This window comes from Lissotriton helveticus, chromosome 7, assembly GCF_964261635.1.
Source record: "Lissotriton helveticus chromosome 7, aLisHel1.1, whole genome shotgun sequence".
Taxonomy (NCBI): Eukaryota; Metazoa; Chordata; class Amphibia; order Caudata; family Salamandridae; genus Lissotriton; species Lissotriton helveticus.
In genome coordinates, this window is record NC_136068.1 from 215,419,170 (window position 1) to 215,433,979 (window position 14,810).

The 14,810-nt window shown below is 49.9% G+C and overlaps 1 protein-coding gene across 1 annotated transcript in view; it reads left to right on the top strand.

The window, feature by feature from the left end:
• ZBP1 (Z-DNA binding protein 1) overlaps window positions 1-11,382 on the top strand; it is a 222,354-nt gene extending 210,972 nt beyond the window's left edge. The window contains exon 8 of the mRNA XM_078651963.1: window positions 11,062-11,382. Coding sequence (XP_078508089.1) covers window positions 11,062-11,261 — 200 coding nt within the window. The 3' untranslated portion in view covers window positions 11,262-11,382. The remainder of the gene's footprint in view (window positions 1-11,061) is intronic.
• Window positions 11,383-14,810: the final 3,428 nt, after the last annotated feature.

Consider the following 14,810-nt stretch of genomic DNA (forward strand, 5'->3'; position numbering starts at 1 on the left):
CCTTTTCTAGTCAGGGCAAGGAGATCACACACTTAGATAACCCCTGCTCACCCCCTTGGTAGCTTGGCAAAGCAGACAGGCTTATCTCAGAGGCAGTGCGTTAAGCATTTATGACCACATACAGTAATAAAGTGAATACACTACAAATGGACACGACACAGTAGTATTATAAAAATATGGATTTTTATATAAGGTTTAGCACAAGACCAAATAACGACAAAAATATACCACAGTCTCAATAAATACTCTTGGAAGGAAAAATAATAGTTCAAGCACGGTTTCTTCTTAGCACAAAGTCTTTAGTATCAAAAGCAACTCTTCTTCTCTAAAACACAGTTCTTGGCAACAAGGTAACCCACACGGGAGTCACACGACGTCGAGGCAAAGTTAATCCAAAGGTTCGGCGTCGACCGCGAGGAGCGCTACGTCGAGCCCGGAGTCGCACAGACCCCAACAACACAGTACCTTGGAAAAGTGAAGCACTCGATGATCAGCGGCGTCGAGATGTCCGGCGTCGCGTCTTCGGCGTCGATCGGGCCTCGGAGTCGGGGCGATCTGCAGCGGCGTCGACCGAAGTCAGGCGGGAGCAGCGCTCACGGAATGAAGCAGGATACGACGTCGTCGATGTCGATGTTGCAAGAGTGAGCAGCGCTCACGGCGTCGAGAGGGCTCGAAGTCGATGCGATCAGCAGCGGTGCAGACACGGGGTCACTTGGAGCTGGAGCCGAACTCACTACTCACTGGCGTTGCTGCTGGCGTCGATCGGACCCTGCGGCCGGCGTCGAGGAAGCGGGACACTGGAGCCGTTACTCACGATGTCGAGCTGGATTCGGCGGCGTCCGTCGGCGTCGAGATTGCTGGATTCTTTCAGAGGTGCTGGATTCACAAATTCCAGCAAATAGCACTTTAAGCAGATGAAGTCCTTTAGCCCTGTGACTTCAACAGGAGACTGGCACTCTTCCAGCCCTTGGAGATTTTCTCAGCAAAGAGTGAGAGTACACACAAAAGTTCCTCTCTCCTGGTTCCTTGGCAAAAATAAAGAAGCAATGCAGGATTCCCCCAACAAACAGCACTCTGGCAGAAGGGGTAGGCAGTCCTTAGATCAGCAGGCTTCTTGTCCTTGGTTCAGGTTTCCTTGTCAGAAGTGATCTGATTTCTTGGTTCAGGGGTCCTTCTCTTATACCCCTTTTTAGCTTTGATCCCTTTGTCCATGCAGGGGAATTTCCCCCCATCCTGGGTTTGTTGTGGGTGTTGCCAGGCCAGAGCACCTGGCCTATTCACTGGGCAGGGCAGAGTCCTCAGCCGCTCAGCAGGAGCGGAGCCAGCATTGTTACTGGCAGGGGCAGGGCCATCAGCTGCCCGGCAGGAGGCGGGCCAGGGAAGTCCCAGGCAAGCACAGAGTCATCAGTCGCCTGGCAGGGGGGCGGAGCCAACATTGTATCAGGCAGGGCAGGCTATCAAGAGCTACTCTCCCCTACTCTCAATGCAAATGCCCCACTCATCCCACACTGACTCATTCAGACTCTCTGGAGCCACCCAGCTCCTGTCACACACACACCAGAACCAGCAGAGACCGGTAGACAGTTAGACAAGAAAATAGCTACTTTCTAAAAGTGCTATTTTCAAACACAGAGTCCAACAACCATCCACACAAACGGATGCATTATTAAACCCTGAGTTCAGGGATACCAAACTCGACATTGCACCATGCTCCCCGAGCCCGCTAGGATTATAACCTTAATAATCCTGGCAGCCCATTCTAACTGATGGAGAGCAGGCTACCTTACAATAGTGAAAAACGACTATGGATGTAATTCACTATTAGGACATGCCAACCTTGTCAGGCTTGTCCTACCTTATGCTTACAATGCACCCTGCCCGTGGGCCTACCATAGGGGTGACTAACATGAAGTTAAGGGAAGGTTTAGGGACTGGCAAGTAGGTGTACTTGCACAGTCTTCGTGACAGTCAGACTGCACGTGGTCTGGCAATGGCAGACCTTCAGACATACTTTTACTAGGCCGCTCTTGTGGGTGGCACAACATGTGCTGCAAGCCCACTAGCAGCATTTGTCTTTACAAGCCCTGGCACTCCTGGTGCACTCGACTAGGGACTGATAGTAAACCAAATAAGCCAAACATGGAAGTAAATCAATACAGCAATTTCACATAGGGAGCACTTGCACTGTGGCACTGATCAGCAGTGGCACAGTGCCCAAAGCATATACCAGCAAAAACATCGTAAACAGAGGAGGCAAACAGAAAAAATGGAGGAGAGACTCATGCCAATGATGCCAGGTCTAACACGTGTCCCCTCCAGCTGAAATGTGGGGAGAACTACCCTTACCCTAGGGAGTCCTCATCACTAAGGCGGAAAAATCTGGACAGACCATCAGCATTGGCGTGATCTGTGCCAGGGCGGTGTTCCACCGTGAAGTCCATCCCCTGTAGGGAAATGGACCACCTCAACAGCTTTGGATTCTCACCCCTCATCTGCATCAACCATCTGAGGGGCCTGTGGTCTGTCTGCACCCGGAAGTGAGTCCCAAACAGGTAGGGTCTCAGCTTTTTCAGTGCCCAGACCACAGCAAATGCTTCTCTTTCTATCGCACTCCACCTCTGTTCCCTGGGAAGTAACCTCCTGCTGATGAAGGCTACAGGTAAGTCTCGGCCCTCTTCATTCACCTGAGCTAGAACAGCCCCCACGCCATGCTCTGAAGCGTCCGTCTGAACAACAAATTCTTTAGAAAAGTCGGGTGCCTGGAGTATGGGTGCTGTGCACATTGCAGTTTTCAGGGTGTCAAAGGCCGTCTGACAGGCGTCAGTCCAGTTCACAAGTCGTGGCTGCTTCCTGGAAGTCAGCGAAGTCAAGGGGTGCACAATGTTACCATAATCCTTGACAAACCTCCTGTAGTAACCCGTGAGACCCAGGAAGGCTCTCACCTGAGTCTGGGTTTTGGGCGGTGCCCATGCCAGGATGGTATCAATCTTGGGTTGCAGGGGGGCCACCTTGCCGCTCCCTACTTGGTGCCCCAAGTACACCACTGAACCCTGCCCAATCTGGCACTTACTGGCTTTGATTGTGAGGCCTGCTCTGCGCAGGGCCAACAACACTTCCTGGAGGTGGCACAAGTGTTCTTCCCAGCTGGCGCTGAACACTGCGATGTCGTCCAGGTAGGCAGCACTGAAATCCTCCAGCCCAGCCAAGACCTGGTTGACCAACCTCTGGAAGGTGGCAGGGGCATTCTTCATCCCAAAGGGCATAACCCGGAACTGGTAGTGCCCATCTGGTGTGGAGAATGCTGACCTCTCTTTTGCCCCATCGGTCAAGGCGATCTGCCAGTACCCAGACGTTAGATCAAACGTACTAAGATACTGGGCAGCCCCTAACCGATCGATGAGCTCATCAGCTCTGGGGATGGGGTGCGCGTCAGTCTTGGTGACTGAATTGAGTCCTCGGTAATCCACACAGAACCGAAGTTCCGGTGAAGCACCAGGCGCTGCCGCCTTTGGAACCAAGACCACGGGGCTGGCCCAAGGACTGCTAGAGGACTCAACCACCCCTAGGGCAAACATCTTGGAGACCTCCTCCTTGATGTATGCTCTGACCTTGTCAGTCACTCTGTAAGCCTTGTGCTTGACAGGAGTGCTGTCCCCGGTGTCTACATCATGGACACACCACTGAGTAACACCAGGAATCAAGGAGAACAGATCAGGGAATTGCCCCAACAAATGGCGACAAGCCTGCTGCTGTTCAGGGGTCAGTGTGTCAGAGAGGACAACGCCATCCACTGACCCATCTTGCTCTTTTGCATACAGGAGGTCAGGCAGAGGCTCACTCTCCTCCTCCATTCCAGCATCTGTAGCTAGGAGCATGCCCACTTCGGACCTTTCTAAGTGGGGCTTCAAACGGTTGACATGCAGGACCCGCAAGGGGTTCCTGGGAGACTTTAAATCCACCAGGTAGGTGACATCGCTCTTCTTCTCCACAACCTCAAATGGTCCAGTCCACCTGTCCTTGAGCGCACAAGGTTCCACAGGGGACATGACCCAAACTTTCTGTCCAGGCTGAAGCTCTACCAGAGTGGCCTTCTGGTCGTACCACCGCTTCATCTCCTCCTGGCTGGCCTCCAGATTTGCCTGAGCAAGATCCCTGAAGCGCCTAGTCTGGTTCCTAAAGGCCAGCATGTAACTGTATACATCCTGGGGAGGTTTCCTGGGAGATTGCTCCCAGCCTTCTTTGACCAGACTTAAAGGTCCTCTTACCGGGTGACCATACAAAAGCTCAAAGGGGCTGAACCCTAGAGACTTCTGTGGCACCTCACGGTAAGCAAACAACAGGCATGGCAAGAGGACGTCCCATTTACGCCTCATTGGTTCTTCAAGACCCATGATCATGCCTTTAAGGGTACGGTTGAATCTTTCAACCAACCCATTACCTTGAGGGTGGTAAGGAGTGGTGAACTTATAAGTTACCCCACACTCCTTCCACAGAGACTTCATATAGTTGGAAATGAAGTTGGTGCCCCGGTCTGACACCACCTCTCTGGGGAACCCCATTCGGGAGAAAACACCCATCAGCGCCCGTCCCACCACGGGGGCAGTCACTGTTCTGAGAGGGATGGCTTCCGGGTACCGTGTGGCATGGTCCACCAAGACCAGGATGAACCTGTTGCCCAGGGCTGTCTTGGGGTCCAGTGGCCCAACAATGTCAATCCCCACCCGGTCAAAGGGGGTACTGACCACGGGAAAAGGTTGGAGGGGAGCCTTCTGCTTCCGCCCGCTTTTCCCACTTGCCTGGCAAGTCTGACAGGTCTTGCACTGGATGTCTACATCCCTCCGCATCTGAGGCCAATAGAAATGGGTGACAAGCCTGTCATAGGTCTTGTCCTGCCCCAGATGTCCAGCTAAAGGAACGTCATGAGCCAAACCCAGTAGGAAGGCTCTGAAGCGCTGGGGTACCACCAGCACACGGGCTGACCCAGGCTCAGCAGCCTTAGGCTCGCTATACAGGAGGTCGTTCTCCCAGTACACAAAATGTGATCCTGACTGATCACCTGAGGTTTGGGCTGAGGCCTGCTGCCTCATACCCACAAGAGAAGGGCACACTTTCTGTTCTGCACAGAATTCCTCCCTGGAGGGACCACCATCCTGCTGCCAATGGGTCAGCTCGGGCAGGTCTCCCAGTTCGGCAACTTGTTCACCTGTGGGTTCCAGGGCATCCCCCTCGAGGTCTGCCTCCTCCTGGACCACGGGAACTACGGGGGACGGTTTCCCGCGCCCCCTGCCTCTTCTCTTCACAGCTGGGTCCTGGGCCATACTTTCAGGCTCCAGAACCCCATCAACACCCTTACTTGCTGTCATGGATCGAGTGGTTGCACACACCCACTCTGGCACACCCAACATTTTCAAATGTGTCTCCCTCTCCACCTTAGCCCAAGGGGAGTCTTCCAAATCATTGCCCAGGAGACAATCAACAGGCATGGCGGGCCTCACAGCAACCTGAAGAGTACCCGAAACTCCCCCCCATTCAAAGGAAACTTGAGCTACCTCACACTCTCTCTGGGAGTTGTCAGCAGCTATCACAGGGTAGAATGCGTGGGGAACAACCTGCTCTCTGGACACCAAGTGACACTTGACAGCTGTCACACTCGCTCCGGTGTCTCTGAGAGCTTCCACTCTATGGCCATTAATGGTCACCCACTGCCTATATTTCTTAGTGTTACTAGGCAGAGGGGGTGGAGGGACCAATTCCATGTCTCCTAGAGAGACCAGGGACATCTCCGCGGGACCCTCCCCACCATGGGCAACCATCTCCTCCCCTCCCAGAGCTACACTAGCCAACTGACGGGGTGGTGCACTGGGTAGTGCACCAGACTTCTTCAAGGGACACTGAGGGTCATAAAAACGGTGTCCTACCTGCTTACAAACGAAGCAGGTCAGTGGGCCCCTATGACCAGGTTTACCTGGCGGGGCCTCTGATTTCTTCACAGAGGGAGGCTGGGAACCTTTCCCTTGGTTCCCTTGGGGATTACTTTGGGGCCCTTTCTGGGACTCCTTCTGTTTACCCTTGTCCCCCCCACTCTTCTGCTGGGGACCCTGCCCACCTTTGGCTGAGTCTCCCACTGGACCCTTGTGGACCCTGGTACTGACCCAGCGGTCCGCCTCTTCAGCAAGTTTTCTAGGGTTAGATATCTTGCTATCAATCAGGTGCTGGCGCAGCTCTGGAAAACAGTTATTAGACAAGTGCTCCCAAGCAAACAAATCATAAAGAGCATCATAACTTTCCACTTTGCTGCCCTTTACCCAACCATCCATGGCTCTGCAAAAATATGACACATACTCCACCCACGTGGTACCAGGCAACTTCTTACATTCTCTAAAGGCCTGTCTGTACTTTTCTGGGGTTAGGCCATACCTTAACATTAAAGCATCTTTCATATGAGCATAAGACGTCCTATTCTCAACAGGCATGTCTAACAGGGTATCTCTTCCCTCATTCACAAAGCGACCCCACAACCCCGCTCCCCAATCCTTCTCAGGGACCCGGTGGGCCAACAATGCTAACTCATATGCTTTAAACCACTGACCAATATCCTCATTCTTCTGAAAATCTTTGATCACATCTTTGGGAAAATAAAACCTACTTTCTGCAGGCACAGATGGGACGCTGCCACCAGAGGGATTCAATTCTAACTCCTTAGCTTTGAGCTCCATGTCCCTCACCATTCTCTCACGCTCAAAAGCTAACTTCTCTCTTTCAAACTCTAATCTTTTGATCTCCAAATCAGCTTCTCTCCTGCCTCTTGCATTCTCTATCTCCAACTGCCCATTTATCTTAAGTTTTGCCATTTCCACGTTGTAGGCTCGCTCCTTCGCCCTTTCTTCTCTTTCTTCAGGGGAAAGACCTTTGGAGGAAACACTGCTGCCAGGAGGGGATACAGGCCCAGTCACGGGCACTTCCTCCTCCCCTTCCTCTGTCGGTACCACCACCGGGGCAGAGGGGTCTCTGGCCTCTAACCAGGCCTCCAATGCTTTGAGATAATCTGCTCTCTTGGAAATGCCTGTGGTAGGAACTTTCAACTGCTTGCAAAAGGATTTCAGCTTCCTTACTGGATAGTCGTTTATCTTACTCCTATCAAACTCCTCCTCAACAACAGGTGTAGTGCTTCCAGCATTACTCATGGTCAAAACTGGCAGTTTCAAAAATCAAGCTTCAGGAAAAGCGGAGAACAAAAATAGAATATCCAACCAAAACAGATTGTGGCTGCGCTATGGTCTGCTTTCACTATGTAGCGCACACTAATCACTGCACATGGGTCATAAATGCAAAGTTCAAAATCCCACCGCTGACCCACCAATGTTAGAAGCGGCTGTCTCTAGTTGGCAGAGGTATACACTTCTGACAAATAGGGACACACCTTTTCTAGTCAGGGCAAGGAGATCACACACTTAGATAACCCCTGCTCACCCCCTTGGTAGCTTGGCAAAGCAGACAGGCTTATCTCAGAGGCAGTGCGTTAAGCATTTATGACCACATACAGTAATAAAGTGAATACACTACAAATGGACACGACACAGTAGTATTATAAAAATATGGATTTTTATATAAGGTTTAGCACAAGACCAAATAACGACAAAAATATACCACAGTCTCAATAAATACTCTTGGAAGGAAAAATAATAGTTCAAGCACGGTTTCTTCTTAGCACAAAGTCTTTAGTATCAAAAGCAACTCTTCTTCTCTAAAACACAGTTCTTGGCAACAAGGTAACCCACACGGGAGTCACACGACGTCGAGGCAAAGTTAATCCAAAGGTTCGGCGTCGACCGCGAGGAGCGCTACGTCGAGCCCGGAGTCGCACAGACCCCAACAACACAGTACCTTGGAAAAGTGAAGCACTCGATGATCAGCGGCGTCGAGATGTCCGGCGTCGCGTCTTCGGCGTCGATCGGGCCTCGGAGTCGGGGCGATCTGCAGCGGCGTCGACCGAAGTCAGGCGGGAGCAGCGCTCACGGAATGAAGCAGGATACGACGTCGTCGATGTCGATGTTGCAAGAGTGAGCAGCGCTCACGGCGTCGAGAGGGCTCGAAGTCGATGCGATCAGCAGCGGTGCAGACACGGGGTCACTTGGAGCTGGAGCCGAACTCACTACTCACTGGCGTTGCTGCTGGCGTCGATCGGACCCGGCGGCCGGCGTCGAGGAAGCGGGACACTGGAGCCGTTACTCACGATGTCGAGCTGGATTCGGCGGCGTCCGTCGGCGTCGAGATTGCTGGATTCTTTCAGAGGTGCTGGATTCACAAATTCCAGCAAATAGCACTTTAAGCAGATGAAGTCCTTTAGCCCTGTGACTTCAACAGGAGACTGGCACTCTTCCAGCCCTTGGAGATTTTCTCAGCAAAGAGTGAGAGTACACACAAAAGTTCCTCTCTCCTGGTTCCTTGGCAAAAATAAAGAAGCAATGCAGGATTCCCCCAACAAACAGCACTCTGGCAGAAGGGGTAGGCAGTCCTTAGATCAGCAGGCTTCTTGTCCTTGGTTCAGGTTTCCTTGTCAGAAGTGATCTGATTTCTTGGTTCAGGGGTCCTTCTCTTATACCCCTTTTTAGCTTTGATCCCTTTGTCCATGCAGGGGAATTTCCCCCCATCCTGGGTTTGTTGTGGGTGTTGCCAGGCCAGAGCACCTGGCCTATTCACTGGGCAGGGCAGAGTCCTCAGCCGCTCAGCAGGAGCGGAGCCAGCATTGTTACTGGCAGGGGCAGGGCCATCAGCTGCCCGGCAGGAGGCGGGCCAGGGAAGTCCCAGGCAAGCACAGAGTCATCAGTCGCCTGGCAGGGGGGCGGAGCCAACATTGTATCAGGCAGGGCAGGCTATCAAGAGCTACTCTCCCCTACTCTCAATGCAAATGCCCCACTCATCCCACACTGACTCATTCAGACTCTCTGGAGCCACCCAGCTCCTGTCACACACACACCAGAACCAGCAGAGACCGGTAGACAGTTAGACAAGAAAATAGCTACTTTCTAAAAGTGCTATTTTCAAACACAGAGTCCAACAACCATCCACACAAACGGATGCATTATTAAACCCTGAGTTCAGGGATACCAAACTCGACATTGCACCATGCTCCCCGAGCCCGCTAGGATTATAACCTTAATAATCCTGGCAGCCCATTCTAACTGATGGAGAGCAGGCTACCTTACAATAGTGAAAAACGACTATGGATGTAATTCACTATTAGGACATGCCAACCTTGTCAGGCTTGTCCTACCTTATGCTTACAATGCACCCTGCCCGTGGGCCTACCATAGGGGTGACTAACATGAAGTTAAGGGAAGGTTTAGGGACTGGCAAGTAGGTGTACTTGCACAGTCTTCGTGACAGTCAGACTGCACGTGGTCTGGCAATGGCAGACCTTCAGACATACTTTTACTAGGCCGCTCTTGTGGGTGGCACAACATGTGCTGCAAGCCCACTAGCAGCATTTGTCTTTACAAGCCCTGGCACTCCTGGTGCACTCGACTAGGGACTGATAGTAAACCAAATAAGCCAAACATGGAAGTAAATCAATACAGCAATTTCACATAGGGAGCACTTGCACTGTGGCACTGATCAGCAGTGGCACAGTGCCCAAAGCATATACCAGCAAAAACATCGTAAACAGAGGAGGCAAACAGAAAAAATGGAGGAGAGACTCATGCCAATGATGCCAGGTCTAACAGTGCAGCTTTGCTTTTCCAAAGTGGCTGAGAGTGGCGTTAAACCAAGAAGGCTGACGCCTCCCTCCACCACTTCCTTCTGAATATCCCCCTTAGAGCATTTTTTTTTTCTTAACCATTCATTACTCCAAGGTTGCTAAAAAGATTTCCTTATGGCAGTATACATTCTTATAGGTATAAACAAACCCAACCACTGTGTTAAGTATAAAGTCTTGAGTTTATGTTTCTCCAAAACAAACCTGTCTATATAATGCCTACCAGTATGACATGCAATTCCTACACCTTATAGTCCACATTGTCTTATGTAACATATACTATACTTTGATTTACACACTTGTATGATTCATTGTCTTTGTAGAGAGAGAGAGGGTGTGAGTGTGAGTGTGTGTGTGTGTGTGTGTGTGGCTCTGTGTGTGTGTGGGGGGGCTCTGTGTGTGTGTGTGGGGGGCTCTGTGTGTGTGGGGCTCTGTGTGTGTGTGCGGGGCTCTGTGTGTGTGGGGGGGCTCTGTCTGTGTGTGGGGGGCTCTGTGTGTGTGTGTGTGGGGCTGTGTGTGTGTGGGGCTCTGTGTGTGTTGGGTGTGTGTGTGTGTGTGCGTGTGTGTGTGTGGGTGTGTGTGGGTGTGTGTGTGTGTGTGTGTGTGTGTGTGTGATATACAGCGCTGTGACACTCAACATTATTAGGAGTAGAGCTGTAAAAGAAATTAAATAAGGGGCACCGAAGGAGATTAGTAGTAAAAAAATCCACGGAGAGGTGATGGAGTGCGATGCCAATTAAGTTAGTCGCACGTTAGTCGCACAAGGCACCACCAATATTTAAATGGCCACAGTGGACGGATCCAGGGAGGACCTGGCTTGTCTGAGCGTGCTAGGCTGTTCCCATGAGGAACAGGGTCAAGACTGATTTGCAAATGACAGTCCAAAGTGGGGTGGCGTGGTGAGCAAAACAATGATGAATTAAACCCAGATCTTTTTGACTGAGGGTGAATTTTTGCATTGTTCAGGATTCCGTCCATCATTTATTCCTTTGCTGTCCCACAAATCAGCAGCCACAATCACGGTAGAACTTCTGCATTTTTATTCCCCAAAAAATGTGCTGTAAGTTGTTAGGGTAATGTTTTTAAGAAAATAGAGTACTTTTGAACCTTTGCCAACTTTTTTTAGTTTTTTGGGTCTTCTATCAGTATTCGAACAATAATTTTTTTAGTTTGCAAATAAATAGTATTTTAATAGCAAATACCTTCCTGGATAATTCAATTTCATACTGATTGGTTGGAACAGTTGTCTTTTCCCTAATCATTGAGAACCAAATTCTTTAACCTATGTCCTGATTGTTTTCCAGAAAGTCATTGCAGGTTGGACCCGATCTCACCCAGCATGTCAAGCTTGGTTTCTATTACTCACTCGCGAGTCAAGAATGCTAACCTTGGGAATGACAACTACATGACCATAGAGAACGAGAAAGCAAGTCCAGAGAACAGCGAGTCTGAGGAGGAAAAGGACCAAAAAGAAGAACATGTGCCAAATGAATGCGGGCATTGATGCTGTCTAATTTTATTTAAAAATATGAATTTTTTTATAATGTATTTTGCACAAAATGAGGACTATATTTTAATTTTGAAATGTAAGCCACTTCAATAAAATGTGGTTTTAATTTTAGGAATCATGGTGAGCTTGCATCCACCACTTTTGACTGCTATCTTTTTGGTCAGGGCAGTAGGAAGAACAGCTCCATGTTCTTTTTTTGTTTATTAAACAATTTTTATTTCAGGATTACCATGACATTATGTTATAGCTTAAGCACAGTTTACTTAGTCCATTTTATATAACGACATACATTTCACTTCCACTTGTGGCGATCATCGCTGTGTGCTATGAAGCTAGTTACAAGGCACATCATTACTAGGTTACATATCACTGTTTTTCCTGTTACAACCAAACTATATTTACAGTGTGCAATTAGGCATATAAAACCACAAACATCACAAAAACATAAAGGCATAGCAAGACTAGTCAGAAGTTAAATTGGCAAGTTTTAGTATGTCATTTGGTATCGTGTGGAGCTGTGGCACAGCAGATTGTTCCAGAACAATATGTCATCCTATATATCACGTATATGTCACATAAGGTGACTGATGGTGTGTTAGGCCTCCCTTTGTTGTATGGCCCTCTTATGGGGCTGATATGTCAGAGGCTCCCGCTGTGAGTAAATGGCATAAGTCACTGGGCTCACCTAAATAGTTACCCCCCATCAGATGTGGCAAGCCATATATTTGATGTTGGGACTGAGGTGGCATCGTTACCTCTAGGCCGCGCACTCTTTGAGCTGAGTGCGGGCAGGAGCCCATTCCCATCTTTACCCGGCCATGGTTTTGTAGCTCAGTTAGCAGTACCCCCCCCCCCCCATGTTTCCAAATCTTCTTCGGTGTTCTCATCTGATCCGACTATCCGTAGTCGTCTCTCCTCCGCCACCCCCGATTCCCGCATGTCCGCCATCCACTTGCGTATTGTAGGCAGAGTTGCCCACATCCAATGTATCGTAACACGCCGTCTAGCAAGTACCAGCCCTAAGTGCGCAAACCTGTGTTGCATTTTATTAGTCATCTTTGGGGTCAGGAGGAAGCCCAACAGGCAGTCATTAATGGTGCTTTCAAATCGAAGACCTGTCTCTTCTCTGAGCGTCTCCAGTACCCCACTCCAATGTTGCTGAAGCTTAGGACAATCCTATGTCATGTGTATAAAGGTAGCCGGTTCCTTGCCACAGCGAGGGCACTCTTCGGAGTGTGTCATATTGATGCATGCCAGTCTATGGGGTGTCATATATGTGCTGTGCAGATAGTTCAATTGTATGAGCTTGAAAGAGGTGTTGCTCAAACACCCTCTTCCACTTACTATCTGTGAGCAGCGTTGGCAAGCCTGTTGACTATCTATCCCTGATCTGCACGGCATCAGTTTTCAGATAAGCCTTGAGAGCCTTATATAGGATTGATATTAACCCCTGTGTGTACCTGGGTCTAGGATTGCCATCAGTGTGTGGGATTCTGCTGGTTCCTCTGGAGATGTGGTCCATATCCTGTCCGGTGTGAGAGATCTTCTCATACTGCAGATATTGTCCATCCGGGAGGTCAAAACACCCTGCACCTCCCCAAATGTAAGGAATGTTCTTCGCAGTATAAGTCGCCTGAAGTATTGCAGCCCCCCTCTGACCATTTCGCCAGGTCCATAACCTCTTGGAACTGGCAATAGCCAGCCAACCAACCATCGCAGAGACGGCGTTCTATGTATAAGGTGCTTTATGCAGTACCAGCGTGACCGCCCTTTCCCAGGCCCCTGCCACCTGTCTCACCACAAATGGGTAGTGCAACGGTATAATAAGGCCCTACGGTAGGTTATTTTCTCGCTCCCAATCTGCCAGGAATTCCTTCTCTACGTTGGGCTCTCCACACACCAAAGTGCAGCGAGGAGAGATGCCATGTAGTATAGTTGTAGATCTGGTAGGCCCAACCCTCCCTGTTCAGTGTCTAACTTTAGAAACTCCAACTTCACTCTATTCCATTTTTCTGCCCAGACCAGCGATAGTAGGAGGCTATTAAGGGTCTTAAAAGTAGGGATCGGGTCAATGCAAAATAAGTTCTGTATGACATATATGCATCTAGGTAGGAGCACCATCCTAGCCAGTGCTGCCCGTCGCATGACCAAGAGAGGAAGACAATTTCAAAAGTCTAGGGTTGCTTTTAATCCCCTGATAACCACGCCTACATTCAAGTCATGCTGCTCTTCTGTAATATGCGCAACCTGAATCCCCAGGGGTAGCGGAAGTGTGTGCACCTCAATTGAAATTCCATTTCAGACCAGACACTGCACCACAATTCGAGCTTTCTCACGTTTTGGCAGCCATGCTAGCAATAGGCTCGACTTATCTCCCTCCCAATGGAGCAATTGGTGATATTCACGACGGACTAAGCAGTCTAGTCTTTCCCATATCTCACCCACTCTGCGGTGGGCATTCAGCAGCTGTTCTGCCATGTGGGGTCCTTCTGGAGCTGTCTTCCCTACCTCAGCTAGGGCACCATCTGCCTGTATCAACTCTTTTTCTAGTTGCCGCTGCAGCTCTCCCACTCGCTTGCAACATTCCTTGTGTGTCACTATTTTCAAAGTTTCCTTGTCCATACCCCTTCTATCTGTGGACCCCCAGTTTATCTTGAAAAAGGAATTCAGTGCTTCCCTGAGCTCCCCCTTAAGGGCATCGTCCTTTAACATGTGTGGATGCAACCGCCATAGTGGAACCTTGGACCTGCCGCACCACTGGCCTCACTCCAGAAGCACTTGAGCATGATCCGAGAGGTAACATCCCAACACCTGTATTTGAAGTGCTTGTACCGCCGCTTCACCTGAGAGCAGAAAATGATCCAGCCTGTTAAGGACCGTGCTCTCCGCGATGTAACAAGTGTAACATCAATCATTCGGGTGCATCGGGTGCCACATGTCTAAATACCCCAATCTGTTGATCACCCTCCGTAGTGTATCTGTTATGTTCAGCTTCGAGGCGGCACTGGGAGGGTGCCTGTCTAGTGTTGCATCTAGCACGCAGTCAAAGTCTCCCGCCCATATTGTAGGGGTGCCCGCGAATAGCAGTAATATAGCCTTTGATTGCAGGAAGAAAGTTGCGGTTATCTATATTGGGGACATAGGTGTTCAATATACATATTTTCGTACAATTTAGTTCTGCGTGCACCCTGATGTATCTTCCCTCAATGTGTGCTTCACTACTAAGGAGTTTGAACTGAACCAGCGTGGCCACCCACGTAATCACCCCTTGGGAATACGTAGAATATGTTGCTGAGTACATCTGACCTCTCCACTTCTTGTGGAGCTTGGTCACATCAGTCTCAACCAGATGCGTCTCCTGGAGCAGTGCTGTGTGTATGCCGTGACGACAGAGATATGTGTGCACCCTATATCGCTTAGTAAATTAGTTGAGGCCCCGCACATGCTACGTCACAATTTTAAACTGCGACTTCTGTCCAGTAACATCGTAATGCCCTTACAATTCTGTTACGCTGCCTTTGCTGCCAATGACAATCCTTCTAC